At 41.7% G+C, this 18034-nt stretch overlaps 1 protein-coding gene across 4 annotated transcripts in view; it reads right to left on the minus strand.

Moving 5' to 3' along the window:
• The window catches only part of LTBP1 (latent transforming growth factor beta binding protein 1), a 270959-nt gene that overhangs the window by 12151 nt on the left and 240774 nt on the right, over positions 1–18034 (minus strand). For all 4 annotated transcript variants that reach the window (XM_048484134.1, XM_048484124.1, XM_048484115.1 and 1 more), the window contains one exon: positions 5170–5295. In XM_048484134.1, the coding sequence (XP_048340091.1) occupies positions 5170–5295 (126 nt within the window). The remainder of the gene's footprint in view (positions 1–5169; positions 5296–18034) is intronic.

Consider the following 18034-nt stretch of genomic DNA (forward strand, 5'->3'; position numbering starts at 1 on the left):
TATCCCTTTGTTAACACTATTCTTTCAGGCACGAAATGAGGTATAGTGTACACATGTCACCTTTTCAACCTTAAAACATTTCCTGGATTAAACAGATTGTGACACTTTTCCTGTTAATTTTGCAGAGGAAGTTAGAATGATCCCAGTTATCTCCTGATGTCTTTTGTAAAAGCAAGGAGGAGCTTTTGCATTTAGCTTTATCTCCTAGATATTTCTCACTTCCTTCTGCATCATGGATGTGCAGGCACAGCAACTTTCTGCTGGTATATGCCTGAGTATTAAGCAGAGAATGTGCCAACCATTTCCATAGTAAGCAACAAGGGCTGAGATATATTACCCCCACACTAGTGAGATATGTGCGTGTTTTAGGGGTCTACTTCTTCCCAAGTGCTTTCCAGAAGAAAAAGGATGCTGTGCTCTTCTGCATGATCATTGTCATTCCTGTCATTGTAAGGACCAATGTTCTAAATGAGAGGGGAAGCGTCTTAAGAAACTCTGGCCAAGAGTAAGAATTTGCTTCTTCCTTAAGTAGAACCATTAGGGCAGGCTCTTTCCTAGCCTCTTCCTCCTCAGTGGAGCAATTGAGCTTATTTTTTAATCCAGATGAGCAGCAGCCTGCTACAAATTTTATTACCTGAAAGGCAGATCAAAAATAGTCCTATGATTTCCCCCTAAATAGTTGTACATAATATGATTTCTATGAGTAAGCAGATCTGTGGTATACTCAGTTTAGTATTCTTTTTTCAATAATGGTCCATGTAAATTCAGAAACAGGGCAAATGATGATCTCCCTGAACTCCTCTGCTCCACTCTAGGATTTAGAAGTCAAAGGTTTTCTATCTTGGAACAAAGTTATTTCTGTGGCTTGCTAGACCATATTTGCTGCTATATATTATTACATTCTGTGGCAAGAAATTCTATAGGATAATTTGTGTAAAAAAGTATATTTTCTTTTGGCTGTTGCGGGTTTTCCGGGCTGTGTGGCCGTGGGTCTCCTAATATTTTGCTCACATCTCTGGCTGGCATCTCTCTGTGTCATAGAGAGAAATGCATCTTACCAAGACATGCCTCTGAAGACACTAGCCATAGATACAGATTAAACATTTGGAACAAAAACTACCAGACCACTGCCACACAGCCCAGAAAATCCACAACAACCAGTTGACTCCAGCTGTGAAAGCCTTCGACAACATATTTACTTTTGTTTGTTTTGTATAAACTAATTTTTGGATAATCTCACAATGCTTTTATTTTGAGGGAGAATTGCTTTTACATAATGCACCACCAAGTCACAACTGACTTAAGGCGACCCCAGTAAGGTTTCAAGGCAATTGAGGTGCAAAGGTGGTTTGCCATTGCCTTCCTCTGCAAAGTTTTCCTTGGTGGTCTCTCACCCAAGTTCTGACCCTGCTTAGTTGTCAAGGTCTGCTGAGATTGGGCTATACCATATCATTTTTAATCCCCAGAATCACTCTTGCCAAATAAATAAAAATCAATATTTCATGCCTATGGCAGGTCAGGCAGTATTTTTGAGGCCAAATGGTTAACCTAAAATTTTTGAATCAAAATTGAATATATATGTTCAATTTGTTTTTGTCACAGGGTTCAGTGGAAATACACCCTGTTAAGCAGTAAAGTATTTGCTTTCCATTGAATTAAATGGCATTTTTAGGAATTTACTCTTCACCACAAGGATCCTCCAAATTTCAGGAAGAAAGAAAAAGGATACTCGTTTATTGGAAATTAAAGGTAGCTGCAGCTGCAATATATTTGCAGCTGCAATATCTTTGCTTTCCAGCCAAATTGGGATGCTACCACTCACCCAACTAAATGTCAGGCAGGCCGATTATGCATAGCAAGGTTCCCGTGACTTCAAAGACAACTGGCCAGAGAGTCTTTGTTTCGCAGGTTCTCTATCATGCATACATGCTTTAATTTTTTAATATAATATTTAATTTTATCTTGAATTTTACCAATAGATCAGTACATCAACCTCTCAATCTCAGATTGACACATCGATATATCGACATAAAAAAGGCGAACTATTAAAGAAAAGTCTTGTACACTTTGCCCAAACATTGATTGTCTTTTATGGCAGGAAGTGAGGGGGGAGTAATGGCAGTGTGCAAACCGCAAAACCTCAAAAGGATAATGTGAACTGCTATTTGCTAAGCTCCCCAGGTCCATGATCATCCGTCTCCCGATGTGCTCTAAATCCAAGTGTCAAGATCAACGGGCTTTTCCCATTGTGGTCGGGAATACTGATTGCTTGTGTATAAAACTATCTGGCCCGTTCTGGCAGTAGAGCAAAATTAAAATTGTGATATAAGTGGATTTGCTTGCCGCAGAGAGAGTGGAAAGTGAAAGCGGGGCTAGAGGAAATACATCTGTACAAGAAATCTTGCCACAGCAGACATTTGCCTCCACCATGCAGCAAACACCTTGGGCGTATTCGACCGCAGATAGAAGGAATGGCCCCAGGTTTATGTAAAATCAAAATACTCACTTATAGGTAGGCAGGGGCAGATATTTTGCATTCCTACAAGGGATTCCCACAGTGCAAACAGGGAGGCATCTAGCACTCCCACAAAGGCAGTTAGTATGGTTCCGCTGACAAAGAAGCTTGCATAATGACAGCCAGGCTCTGACCAGTACAGCTTCTGATATACCACAATGCCCTTGCCAAACTTCTTTCTGTCACCTGGGCAGTTACTCCTGGGCAGGAGGGGAGGGTGAGAGAACTGCCAGCAAGGCAGCTTCTTGACCAATGTTGCTGTTCCATGATCTTAGGCACAGTGCTCTTGTTCAGTAAAAATGAGTATTTAGCAGAAAAAAATACATTGGATAATTATGTTTTATGGAAATAGCTTTAGCTTCATATGTACCACAATGAATCACACTCAGTAAATGTAACAGGTCTAGTGACATTTACAGATTTACAGCACAGAATCAACAGATTCACACTAGAAATAACTCTATAACAACACTAACTGCCAAGCACACAAACAACCCCCCTGAAAATGTTCAGTCTTTAAAAAACAGAACATGTTCAAGTAAAGAGATGCTGATGGGTGGGGATACTACATCTACAGAGACAACAAAGTCCTCCCTAAGCCACCAATGATTGGTGAAACATTTTGGAAAGAAAGGGTGTTTGGAAAAATTGTTTTTGTTGCAGGAGAAAGTAATATGAATGAAATGGCTATCCTCTGTTTCACAGAAAGATGATAGTTCAGTCAGTTGAGATGCAGGGGTTGATAAAATGGTATGCTTCTGCATTAGAATATAGTCTCAAACAAATATGAGAATTATCATTCATTTTTTGTGCTGTTAAAACCGCTATTTTGTGCATTATTGAACATGGTACTTTGATACAAGAGCATTTATGCCAAAATGTATTTTTAGTTTCAGACTTTCAAATGGATTAAGGGGAAGAGCAGGGCTAGGTAGGCACTAGGATCTAGGTAGAACATTCTACAACAAGGAAGGTCTGGCATACTTCGTTCTGTGGTGGAGGAATATACAACCCTACGATCATCTTTCTGTGGAATACAGTATAGTTGTCCTATTCATTTTAATTATGACAATAATGAATGGAACTCTGTTTTTTCACTAGGTAATAAACAGATTTGAATCCTTTCTCAGGGTGACCCTCTGATGTCAATGTGTGTCATCCTTCTACCTCTTGCACCACAAAATCACTTCAACAACAATGGTGCCCCTGATTGCTATTCTCCAAGCCTGAAGCTCCCATCTAAACATCCAAGTATTCTTCCCATATGCCAGGGGTAGGGAACCTGCGGCTCTCCAGATGTTCAGGAACTACAATTCCCATCAGCCCCTACCAGCATGGCCAATTGGCCATGCTGACAGAGGCTGATGGGAGTTGTAGTTCCTGAACATCTGGAGAGCCGCAGGTTCCCTACCCCTGCCATATGCCATTAACTTTCCCATACCACTCAGTAAAGCAAACCACCTTTTCAACTGGCAATAAGCTACCACCCATTCTAAACCACATATTCTTATCTGCACATAAGGCAAATTGAAACACTGACACTCTGTTCTATTTCAGTGCATTCCACTCCATCCTTGATATCTGTACTGCAAATGTACAGGGAATAGTAAGAAAGGCTGATGCTGAGGCACATAGCATTAACCACTCTTAAGGACATCAGTCAGATGTGGAATGGTTTAGAATTGTCCAATTTTGTCTGATCTCTGAAGCTAAGCAGAGCTGGTTGAGAGACCACCAAAGAGGACTTTGGAGAGGAAGGAAGTGGCGAGCCATCTCTGCTTATTCCAGGGGTAGGCAATTATTTTTTCCATGGGGCCGCATAGGAAACAGAAAATATTGTGGAGGGCCGGGCCAAAAGGCAGGGGCTTAGGCGCTTTGAAAGCCCTGCAGTCGCAGCCAAGGCAACCGCTTCTGCGGAGACTTTCGCCTAGAAGGTGCCCAGCTGCCCAGTTAGGGGCGAGATGCGGCTTTTGAGAAGCCTCGCAGAAACCGGCAGCCAAAGGCAACCGCTCAGGGGGCGGGCTTTAAAGTTACCGCCTCGCTCCTAACTGCAGCACGGCAGGGGCCAATCAGGGTCATCGGTGAGCTTGATGTGGCCCAGCTGGCCATATAATGCCCCAGGTCCTGGTTTACTCAGCTTACCTTACAGAAACCTCCCCTTTCTGGGGTCACACATTATAACACCACAGATAGCACTTTACACACAAGGACATCAGATTCATAGAGCTAAAGATGTTTCAGAGGTGTAGATATACTGGAATCGCCAAGGAGGGGTAAAAGAGCTCCTGGATTTTATGCTGACACACTGGACTAAACCCAAACCATTTTTTTCAGATAAAACTGCAATAAGTATGCTCCTTTTGAGTATCTTATGTTTCTAAAGGGACATCTATTACTTTCTAAGAAAATGGGTTATTCTTTTCTCTTTCAGGGGTAAATGTGAACTATCCCTATACTTCACAGCATTCAAAATTAATATTTTACTTTGAATCCAGCTGAGCTCCCACACAACTCTTGCTCCAAATGTGAGAACACCTGCTAGGAAAAAAGCATCAATAAAAACAAGCAGAGCCAGTATGAAATGTACGTATTTCAAATGGGCTGACTGGAATTCAAATTAGAACTCTCAGTTACAAAACATAAAAGCTACTTACGGTCCTCCACGAAGTATGGATCAGTTTCTGGACTGTAGTGCTCCTGTCCAAAATCAACCAATGCATCCTGCCCATATGGCCTCCGTGATCCAGGAACTTGAATGTTGCACAAGTGGGCATAATCCTCTGGAAGAGAACAAAGCAAAATAGGATTTGTAATTGAACTCATTCACAATTAAAGTCATTCCATGCTGGTCTTGGAAAAAATCTCTCGACATTTTCACAACTACCTTCTTTTCTTGAAGATAGAGGTTATTATAAAAAATTAACACAGCCGGTTAATTCTAGCTTCAGATCCACTGATCAAGAAGGGTTCCATTGTCCACTGGTGCCAAGGCCATCAGGGATTATTCTGATACTTCATCCCAACCCCAGTCTGTCTTAGTTTGGTGAAATTCTCTGTTCCTTAAAACTGGGATCAAGGGAGGGACTAAAAGGCATACCCAGTTTGCTAATTAAAGGTTTTTATATTTGATGCAGAGTCAAGTCATAATGACACACAATGTGGCTTGTTACGTAACAATATAACAGAATTATTTTGTCTAGCAAGTGAGGCTTCTGTTCCATTTGTCAGAAAAAAACTTTTACAGATAAAAACTTAAGTAACTATATTGTTGCTTCTTGGAATCCTTAATGGTCCCTAAAACATCTTGTATTGCCCATGCCAGCTCTGCCATTACTGGACAGCTGTTTTTGTATGACTCTTTTGAATTAGCAAGCACAAGTCAATAATAATAATGGCAGACCAAGTGTTATGAATGTCCCTTGGTCCTACGTGATGAAAACAGTTGCATCATATAATGCAATTCTAAGCAGAGTTGCAACTTTTTAGCCCCCCCTCCCCTTGTGTCAATGGACTTAGAAGAGTATAAGTCTGCTTAGGATGGCAGAGTTACAGCCCAATCCTATGCAGGGAGCTAAATGGACTTTTGGAACCTGTGCAGAACTGCACAAACAGGGAAGTGGGCAAGTGCTGTGGAACAGAGGTAAAAACACTGACCTACTTTAGGTTGTATCAGGATTACTGAAGTACACTTGGCAGAGGCATTCCTCCCATTGGGCAAAGTGGGCAGTTGCCCAGGGTTAGGGTTCTCCTTTTAAATCCACGCCCTTCCTGCCAATGTTTTTTTTTTTTTTTTTTTTTTTTCTCTCAATGCCAAATAAGGGTGGTGGTGGTGGTGGTGGTGGTGGTGGTGGTGGTTGTTGTTAAATCCACCCCCTTCGGCATGGATTTAAAGGGAGAATCTGAGGTCCCCAGTTTAAACATTGAAAGGGATGCTGTTTCAGGGTGGAGGAGAATCCACCCCAAAATAACATCACTTTCAATGTTGCTTAAACTGGGGACCCCAGATTCTCCTTTTAAGGTGGATTTAAAAGGAGAATCTTGGCTCCCTAGTTTGAACACCATTGAAAATGATGCTGTTTGGGGGTGTTTAAACTAGGGAACCCAGATTCTTCTTTTAAATCCAACTTAAAGGGAGAATCTGGGGTCCCCAGTTTAAATAACATTGAAAGTGATGCTGTTTTCCCCAATTGGGCGGACTGGATACAACACCATAATTTTTTTTCATATTTATTTATTTATTTATTTATTTATTTATTTATTATTTAAATTTTTATACCGCCCCATCCCAAGGGGCTCTGGGCGGTGTACAACATGAATCTCAGTACAAATAAATATGGTTAAAACCTTTAAAAAAACAGCAGTAGAATAATAAGAGGCGTCCAAATACCCTAATTTTAAATCCTCCCCTAAGAGGGAGGGAGTGGCGAGTCCTATTAGGTAGAAGGACTCAGGTGTTAAGAGCTAAAGGGGGGGGGGGTAATGAATATAGGGGTAATGAATATAGGGGGGAATATAGGGGGGGTAATGAATATAGCAGTAATCATAGCAGTAATGAAACATTTTGAAACATTTTGAAAGCATTTTGAAAATGTTTTCAAAAAAAATTATTTTTGCTGTGTGGCATGGCCCATTGCTGTGTTCAGATTTGTGAGTTGGGGCATGTTCTATAACGTGATGGTGACTTTGAAATGACCTAGTGGAAAAATCACTGTTTGGTCAATGGTGGAGAGGGTGGCTTCATCAAACTCGCTTGGTGGTTTTGCCCAGGGCTCCAGTTTGCCTAGGTATGCCACTGTTTGAATGTGCAGTAGAAAGCACCAGGTGTGCCTTGGCACTGAAGCAGTCACAGAACACTGAACGGTCAAATCAATAAGAACATTCTTATACTTTGAAAACTCATATGTATCTATTACAAAATAAATTGGATCCTATGAGCGATAGGTGAAAGACTCACTCCTTCCTTTTCCTCTCCTGTCCAGCAGTTGCTGTAACTTACCAAAACCTGAGGCCTGAGTTTAAGGGAGTCTTGTGGACAAATAATTGAACTGAATTCAGCGGAAGGGAGTCATCATATCCAGCCCATTGTAGTCAAACATGGACTGCAAAATCAGTAGAAAAAAAGACCCTCAAGGATTTTTATACACCATTTTAAAATGTCTGTATGTGATCACACAATCCAATGCTAGATCAACAAATGGAGTATTTTTTACCAAGAGAACTACATATATGAAGAAATGACTTAAACATATAAGAACAGCCAAAGTTGAAGGAAAACTGGAACAAAATGTCCCAGTGAAAGCCCAGTACAAATGCATTTTATAATTTTTGATTTAAAAGGAGACAAGTACATTGAAATGTGCACGATTTTTCAGCGAAACAGAGTTCTCCTTCCACAGAATTTTCTGTTTGAACAACAGGTCTGCATGTTTCTCAGGGTTGGGCAATCGTAATGACTGATTTTGTTGTTGTTGGTATTTTCTTACTGACTGAAAGAACATGCTCTCCAGTGATGTAAGCAATGATCAAATCCAATAAAATTAATGGAGCATAAACATTTCCACACTAATTGAAGTGGGCATAACAATTCCTCTCCTCTGCTTTCCCTCCATCATATTAGATTTTAGAGTAGAATCCCAGTGTTTCTCTGATAGCTCAGGGAATTGTTAATTCCCATCAGTTCTACCAGCATGGCCAATTGGCCATGCAGACAGAGGCTGATGGGAATTGTAGTTCCTGAACATCTGGAGAGCCGCAGGTTCCCTACCCCTGATCTAGAGAATCTTGCTTTGGCCAGTTCATGCTATATAAATAAATAGGAGTTTGTTATTTATACATCTGAAATTTGAACACAAGCCTTTGTGTTCAAATTGGTTAGGAAGCACAGTGGGTTAGGAAGCACAGTTGAAAAAAATGGGAATGCTGCAGAGGATAAAATGTCACTGGGCAGCGCTCTGACTGAACATGCAGAAGTAATTAATGATACATTTCCAGGGCACATCAGGTCACTCATGGAAAAGGAAGGTGGGAGAAATGATTTTCTGCCAATAAAAGCAATTGACAGATTATCTTGGAATTTTCTAAAAACGTTCTCTGTTTCTTTCAAATGTCTTGACATTTCCTTAGATGCTAGCTAGCCTGTTGATTTCAAAGGTTAAGCGCACAGACACTGAAAAGTTACCATGCATAATACATGCAGAGAACTGTGACACACGTGGTGGATGACTGGTTGCAGAACTGATTGCAAAATACAGCAAGTATAAGCAAAAGAACTGAAAATGAAAACTTGGAGTAAGACGGAACATGGTCCTTGCTGGCAATACCTGTGAGAACGTAATTAGTTCAGGCTGTTGGGAATTTCAACTCTCGCTATTTAAGAGGTATTTACCATATAAGTTGTGTTTTGATTTTAAAAGTTTCTAATGCAATTTACGAAAAGGAAAGAATCTATTATTACCGACAATTCTTTTCTTCACAGCCTCCAGCGCAGTGATTGCCTGCAACGCATTCTCTGGAAGGTGACATGTTCCAAAAGTTGCCATGTGCCATCTCAGATGGAAAGGCTACCTATTCATTCATCAGGGAGGCCCTGGCTCCCCACCCTGTCCTTTATGCACTTGTTTCTTTACATTCCAATTACTCAACAACACAGTCCTTGAGCATATAAGGAAAAACTGGATTCCAAGCCTTGCTTCCACTCCTGCTGCAGACTTTTCTGTCACAGGTGGGCATCTGCTCTAGGATTTTCTGATCACTCAGAATCAAAATCACTCAGCAAGCTAAAAACAGCAACTAGTGGCAGAGGAAAGCATTGCAAAATAGATGACTGCCTTCACCATTGGTGAAGTGAGGTACAAACACTAGTAATCTTAGGTCGATTCCCCATGGGGAAATTCAATGTAGATCAAACCAAGTTTGAAAATAAACTGCACCTTTTCATCAAGGTTTCAACCTCCCCACTGCAGGATATTTCCACTGAAGACATCTAGGCCTATCTCACATTCAGAAAATGTAACAATCCCCACTACTGTGCGATTGCCATGACGGGTCTCTCCTGATTGGCTGGCATGCCTTGTTGGGGCGGGACCATTTTTCAGCCATTGCTGAATGAAGGTCTCCCTGTCACTTGCAAAAAAGTAAAGTTCGCTCGTTTGTAAGAGTGAACGTTTAATCATTGAACGTTTAAGCATTTTACTGTCCTCCCGTTCAAACGGTTTACTGGTTCACGTTTCCTCACACACGCGCACACTGAGACCAAAAGTTAAATTGAAACCAAGAGGAGGCTGCGCAGGCATCGCGCCAGCCCACCACACGCTGATTGGTTAGAAGACATTTGCTTCCTGCTCAATGGCGGGAATTCTGAACACAGATTAGACCCCCGATCCTCCCCTCCAAATTGGATCGAAGACGTGTTTCTTGGAAAAGTTGTACTTGCAACCAGGTTCCGCAAAGATGCGGGATAAGAGGGAGAATTAATGACAGAACCTGGATGAAGCCTTGTTAGTCGCTCAGTCAGTGGGGAGTTCTTCCAGAATCCTTGATATTTGATGTATCATGCCATTAATTGACCGTGGGAAATTGGCCTTAGAGTCCAAGCCTAAATACAGCAAAACCTTTAAGAATAGTAAGTACCATACCAAGTTCATGATCCTAAGCATGCTTATATGGATTGATTGCCAAACTAATGTGATAAGATCAGGGTCTTTACATTATGCTTTTTATTCTGCTGCATCAGTTTCATAACAATAAATGTTTTATTGCCATCAAGTTTAGTGTCACCTTATAGGCAATGCAAGTTAACCCAGTCAGAGGGACCAATAGCTTCAGGCATCTATGAGTCCCTTTCCCCAACATCACCTGCTTTCATTTCACTTGGTGACAATTCAATCTGGGAGAGATGGAATCTGATGATTAGTATTGATGCCTGATTCTTATTTCATTTGCACTCAGGCAACACAATTTCTTTAGAATTCTTGTTTAAAAATTTGCCATGAGAAATAGCTGGTTTCTAATCATCATAGGCAAAGCTGGGACTATTTCCCTCATTGGTCATTCAGTCTTTATTATGGTCATAGACCAGCATAAGGTAGATAAAATACAACCAATTAAAAGATAAGATACATTAAAACAATAAATACATATTTAAAAGAAAAAAGGGAATAAAAGAAAGGTACAGGAACATCTTGTCAAATACATTCCAGCAAGCACTAGGGATGCTGTGAATTTTGGTATGATCATATTCAAAGGTCAAACTTATCATATTTGAAGATGGGGATCAGCTGATCACTTGGTCTGTTTGGTTTGTGCTGGGCAGCTGTGAATGCTTATTAAACTGGTTTGTTCTTGACTTTCACAAAACTATGCACGGCAAAGATGCTGCTGATTCAAACTGATCATCAGTCATTAGCATCACTAAGGACTACTTATACAAACACTGAAGAGAAGGCTATTATTGAACCACAGCAACTATAGATTTATATGATTTGTGAGTGATCTAACAATTAGATCACTCACAAATCATATAAATAATAGCTCACTCACAAATAATAGCTCACGCATATAAATAATAGCTCACAAATCATATAAATAATAGCTCACTCACAAATCATATAAATAATAGATCACTCACAAATCATATAAACAATAGATCACTCACAAATCATATAAACAATAGCTCACTGAAAGGGGCAGTTATGCAGCAAGGATGTAGGGTTGTAGAAACCAATCATGCTGTCTGAGAATATACATATGTGAAAAGCCAGTTGCTGTACCACATGATTGGTACGGCATACAGTAAAACAACCTGCCAAACAGCCACAAACAGATCGGTGAACTGTCAAACCAATCACAAAAAAAATCAGGTCTCCATTTACAACCAGCAAACAGGACATGTGCTGGACCAACAAGAATTTGTGCATCCCTAGCGAAACCCTGGTTGTTAAAAAATGTAGTTTGCCTTAACTCGATTCTGATCCCCCCCTCCCGCCTCACAGGAACAGGTCTGTGCTGTGTAGCACTTCCTGTTGTACCTGCCAATACAGTGCAGCAGCAACAGGGCTTCAAAATGGCAGGATACCCTGTAGTTTTCCTGCTCTAGTCTTCTGGCAGGCAACATTGCAACATCACACCACAAAGGTTTCCCCACACCATTTAAAAAAATCAACAACTGAATATCATTGTATCATTATAATATTTTAAGTATCTGTAAATCCTGGTCTCTGAATTTCCAGCTTTTGTTTTTTAAAATAAATAAAACTTTGGCCCATTTTGTTGTACAGATATGCTTTCCCCCTTACTTTTAAAAAAAGAAAGTGAAAGCTGGGAAATCAGTAGATTTGATATAATGACATTTAATAACCAACTTTAAAAAGTTCCCTGGTACTGGGTGGGGGGACTGGCCACCAAGTGAACCATAGGGCAAAATGGTTGCTGTGGGGGCAGGACTGGGAAAATCTGAACTTTCCTACCAAATGGTAGCCATCCAAGCTTTCATGTGTTCTTTCCCAAAACTTTGCACCAAAGCTGGTTTACGAAAGATTGGAGGAAAGCCAATGAAACCTTGGAAGATGCTGTGGTGAAGCGGGGAAAAACCAAACACCCATTTCCTAAGAGGACCAAAACTGGGACAAATAACCAATACGGACACGGCCATAAAAGCAGCAAAGAATGCTTTCAAGATAAATGCCTTTTCTCTCACGGTCTGTAGTTGCATGAAACCAATAGCTATCATATATACTTTTTGTCACCTCATCATTATATCATAGCTTTACTTCTTCCACAGTTATCATGATGACAAATAACCACAAATGAGCTGGGGGTCTATGAGGAATTGTGGAAGAAGGGAACGATGGGCTTGAACAACAATCAATGGCTCACCCCTTTTTCCCTTTGTGTCCCTTCATTGGACTCCCCAATGCTGTCAATATTCTGTGCTCCTGGAGAATACTTACACACAGCCCCCCCCCCCCCCCATAAGGCCAGTTTTGTAGGTTTTGTTTGTTTGTTTTCCCTTTTGGTAAGTGTAGTGGGCGATTCCCCACTGGAAATTAAATATAGTTAAAACCAAGTTTAAAAATAAACTGCACCTTTTCATAGGGGTTTCAATTTCCCCATTGCAGCATTTATTCAGCGAAGACATGTAGGGCTATATTGGGTTCCAGAAATGCAGCAATCCCCACAACAAATTGATCTCAATTTTTTGTCTCTCCTGATTGGCTGGCATGTCATGTTGAGGCGGGTCCTTTCCCCCCCGCAAAAAACGTGATCATGTCATGATCCAAATTATGTAGGGTGGTAAGAACCACAAAGGATTGCGAAGAGCTCCAAGTGGACCTTGATAAATTAGGTGAGTGGGCTAAGAAATGGCAAATGCAGTTCAATATAGCTAAATGTAAAGTGATGCACATAGGGGCAAAAAATCCAAACTTCACATACACGCTACAGGGGTCAGTGCTATCAGTCACAGACCAGGAAAGGGATTTGGGCGTCTTAGTTGATAGTTCCATGGGAATGTCTACTCAATGCATGGCAGCTGTGAAAAAGGCAAACTCTATGCTGGGGATAATTAGGAAAGGAGTTGATAATAAAACTGCAAGGATTGTCATGCCCTTATATAAAGCAGTGGTGCGACCGGCAGCGACTTGGAGTAACTGTAGTTCAGTCTCTGGTCGCCACATCTCAAAAAAGGATACATCGGAGAGATAGAAAAAAGTGCAGAGAAGGGCAACGAGGATGATTGAAGGGATTGGGAGCGACCTTCCTTATGAGGAGAGGCTGCAGCGTTTGGGACTCTTTAGTTTGGAGAGGAGACGTCTGAAGGGGGATATGATTGAAGTCTATAAAATTATGGATGGGGTAGAAAATGTTGACAGAGAGAAATTTTTCTCTCTTTCTCACAATACTAGAACCAGGGGGCATTCATTGAAAATGCTGGGGGGAAGAATTAGGACTAATAAAAGGAAACACTTCTTCACGCAACGTGTGATTGGTGTTTGGAATATGCTGCCACAGGAGGTGGTGATGGCCGCTAAGCTGGATAGCTTTAAAAAGGGCTTAGACAGATTTATGGAGGAGAAGTCAATCTATGGCTACCAATCTTGATCCTCCTTGATCTCAGATTGCAAATGCCTTAGCAGACCAGGTGCTCAGGAGCAGCAGCAGCAACAGAAGGCCATTGCTTTCACATCCTGCATGTGAGCTCCCAAAGGCACCTGGTGGGCCACTGCGAGTAGCAGAATGCTGGACTAGATGGACTCTGGTCTGATCCAGCAGGCTAGTTCTTATGTTCTTATGTCATGATGCAATCACGTCATGACGTTAGAATGGTAACACGTCCACCCCTGCTTTCTGATTGGTTATCGTTTTCTTGTTTTTACATGTTTTCATGTTCTCATGAGACCTAATGTTTTCTCGTGTTCTTGTCAGCAGCTACTTTTAAAAAGTTTTCCTTTGCGGCTGAATAAACGGGTTTTCGCTCGTTTGGAAGGGTGAATGGCTAATCGTTTAAGTGGCTGCTCAATCTCCTATGGCAATGGCTTACCGGTTCATGTCTCCATGCTGCATGCACTCTCTGACCCCAAAGGCGAAAACTAAACCAGGAAATGTGTGCACATCGCTCAACACCTGCCAATCGCTGATTAGTTGTCGGCATTTACATCATGCTCCACGGTGGGAATTTTAATTAAAGATTAGTCCCCTGTTCCTCCCCTCGAGACTGAGAAAAACCATGGTAAAAGAAAAAGTTGTACTTTCAAGCAGGTACAGCCAGGACGCGGAATAAAGGGGGGGGGGGAGCGCCAGAAACGGTAAGAAACCCTCTTTGTCACTCAAGGAGTGGGGAGGCATTCCTGAAACCTGGGGGTTTTTTTTTGCGTAAGTACCATGCGATTAATTGCCATTGGGGAATCGACCAGTGTTAGAGTGTAAAACTAGGATGTGGGTGAGCCACGGTTGACCCCCCTATCACAGACTCTCATACTAACCTATCTCGCTGGGCTGTTATGAGGATAACAACCATGTAAATCAATTTTTATCTCTATTGAGGAGGAAGGTGGGATATAAATGAAGTGAAAAATAACTAACTAAATTTACAAAGTTGTATTTTTCTACATAGCTGGATAGTCCTCCAGAGTATACAGAGGCTGCTTTTGTGAATGGTATGTTGGCCTATGCCCTGACCTGGATGGCCTAGGCTGGCCCGATCTTGGAAGCTAAGCAGAGTCAGCCCTGGTTAGTATTTGGCTAGGAGGCCACCAAGGAATTCCAAGGTTGCTATGCAGAGGAAGGCAATGGCAAATCACCTCTGTTAGTTTCTTGCCTTGAAACCCTTACAGGGTCGCCATAAATCAGATGTGACTTGATGGCCCTTTACACATAAATACTGGTCAGCAATTTTATTATTAGATATAGATACTATGGTTATACTTGCATGTAAGGTGCCTCACATACACATTTAAAGATCCAAAACTACGGAACAAACTGATCAGTTGATGGGACACCTTATTCCCATGGTGGCAAACCTATGGCACTCCAGATATTCATGGACTACAATTCCCATCAGCTCCTGCCAGCATTTTAAATATAATATTCTAAAATACGTTTTTCATTGTGGCCATGCTATAATTGCACAACAGCCAAGGTTTCTCTCCTACCCTCAACAGCTTAATGAAAGTTTTACTTCTTAGCTACAGCTTCCTAAGCATCATTGCCAGGAAGGAAAAGGGCCAAATCTGTCAAAATCATAACAGATCCCCAACAGCATTTCAACACACAATAGTTTAATCCTAGAAGGAATCACTGGAGACCAACATGATGCCAATAAAATATCCACCACTTCATGCATCTTCCCAATCAGAGAAACTGGCTCTTATGTACGTATTGCTTCAGTTATGCTCTCTCAGGAACTACCTCTTCTGAGAACCAAAGACTGACAACATTTCTGTTCTTAATTTAAATAAGCAGGGTTAAAGATTCACGTAAATTGGGGTCATGTTACTAACTCTATCATTTATCAGACTGCAGGAGTATCTCATGTTTCTATCTAATGCAAACAAGAGTTTGTACATTATGAAACCTATCTGTCTCCAGATGGTCACCTGGGTCCTGTCAATCAGAGTTTGGTGCCCAGAACTTAATTTCCAGGTGTGGGCAGGTTCAATTACACCCCCCCCCCACACACACAATCATTTTCCTGAACACCAATAGCTCTTCAGAACCACTATTTGCCCTGATGGGGTTCTCTTCCAATGGGGAAAATGGCAACATTTTGGGACAAATTCTGGTCAGGAAAACAGCATGGGGAGTGAAGGCTTGAGATTCCTCTGTGACAGGTTTAAATAGGTAAGGCCTACACTTCCACTATCTGGCCATTTTTGCACAGCACAATTATAATGGGGTTGAACCGAGTCATATATACCAGGGCTAGTTCATCCCAGTTTCTGCCTACACACAGCTCCTGTCCAGGAGCAGATCTAGGAACAGTAGGAAATGCTCCAGTTTACTTCACGTGAGCTGGACTTCTGTATTTACTTTGGAAGCATGTCTGAGCATGCCCAGCATACTGCATTTCAATTGGCTGTTGTTTTTGAGTGGCAGCTTGAATGAACGTCAGGGGGTGAGATCAGGCAGCTGGGCGGGAAAAATAAACTGGTCGTGCTCCTGATTGGCTTTTGCATGGTACAGGCACAAGCAGGGTCACACAGGGACTTTTTAAAAGAACCTCCAAACTGGTGATTTTTGAAAATTCCAGGCTAAGGTAAATATTGCAGGGCAACTCCAGGGCAGACCCTGTGCAGCTTTGGGAACTGTGTAGAATTCCCGGCTGCAAGGGAATATTTTCCGTGCTCACCCCGGGATATTTTGACCGTGCAAAAACGGCCTCTGTTTCAGCTCTGAAGGCAGTAGTGAAAGGATCAGAGATCCCAGAGTTTGGTGAGACTTTCCCAGATAAAATCACTCCTTCTTTCTTACCAGGAAAAACAGCTTGTCAGTTCTGTAACCTTGGGTGTGGGTGTGATATTGTAGCAAATGCAGCCCAGTTGAACTGTGAAAACCCTTGCAATTTTGCAATGTTTTACTTATCAATCAAAAAAACCTGAGGGTGGAGTTGATAAGTTTCTTGCCCATCGCACCTTCTCACATTCTCAATCTATATTTGGCCTGTGTGCACCTAAGAATTCAGTTCTGAGCATGGAACTTCAGGTATGCATTTGATTTTCGTGGCTATGTAGTCTATACAATGTGTGAATGGGCCCAAATTACTTGCTCATAATCAAATGGGTTTATTTAGTTAAGTAAAGCAGTTTACTTTAAAATTGTAATCATCTGCTCATTTTAACAATACCATAGTAATTAAGACACATACAGAGGGTTCTGCAAATTGCCCTTTCAGTCTTGCTATGAATCCTAAACAGACTCTGCAAATTGCCCTTTCAGTCTTGCTATGATTTCTCTATTGAAGTTTCCTTCCCCCATTACAACATCTAAATTGATAAGCGTGATAAAAAATATTCCCCTCATTTACGCTTTTGAAATATGCTGCTGAGTTTTAAGATACCACTCCTATCAGCAACGCACATTTCCCACTGCTGCTCATTTGGACGATAGGATAAGAATAAAAAAGCTGCAGGCATTGCAAGCAATGTGACATCAGTCCCAGGGAAAAACTTTCTGTCCTGCTACCCCAGCTCTCTTTCTGCCTTTCCAGCTCCCTCTGTCTGCCTACTTATTCCAGCTGTTCTCTCTTCCTATCCTAACTCTCTGTTCTCTATTCTAACTCTCCTATCCTAACTCTCTGTTCTCTATTCCTGACCCAACTTTTTGACACCCTACCCCAGCTTTCATTCTCTCTTTCTGGCCACCTAGCCTAACACTTTCTGCCTCTCTCTAGCACTCATTCTCTTTCTGCCCCTACTCCAACTCTCTCTTTCTCTCTTACTCCATCCCAATTCTTGGTAATGCTCTGGATGGGCATGGTGAGGCCTTTCTCCTCACAACCTTGCTCTCACCAGCTCAACTGGAGCTGTTCTGGGTGCAGCGAGACCTTTCCCCTTCTCCCTAAACAGTCTGGGACAGGGTAGCCTGTTCAGTCCTGCCTGCTGAGGCAAGGACACAGGTAAGGGAGGGGGTCTGAAGCTCCACCCCCTGTTTGTAGGGTTTTTGTATTTTAAAGTGTTTTTTCAATTTTAGGCTAGCAGCACCAAAATTTCAGGCTATCATCAGGTGACATCACCCAGGTTTGGTGAATTTTGGTTCATGGGGTCCAACGTTATGGACCCCCAAAAGGGGTGCCCGCATCCCCCATTGTTTCCAATAGGAGCTAATAGTAGATGGGGCTACCCTTTTGAGGTTCCATATCTTTGGACCCCCTGAACCAAACTTCATTAAACCTAGGTGGCATCATCAGGATAGTCTCCTGCTAATACCACCCAGGTTTGGTGAAGGTGGGTCAGGGGGTCCAAAGTTATGGACTCCCAAAAGGGGTGCCCCATCCCCCATTGTTTCCAATAGGAGCTCATAGAAGAT

This window comes from Sphaerodactylus townsendi, linkage group LG01, assembly GCF_021028975.2.
Source record: "Sphaerodactylus townsendi isolate TG3544 linkage group LG01, MPM_Stown_v2.3, whole genome shotgun sequence".
Taxonomy (NCBI): domain Eukaryota; kingdom Metazoa; phylum Chordata; class Lepidosauria; order Squamata; family Sphaerodactylidae; genus Sphaerodactylus; species Sphaerodactylus townsendi.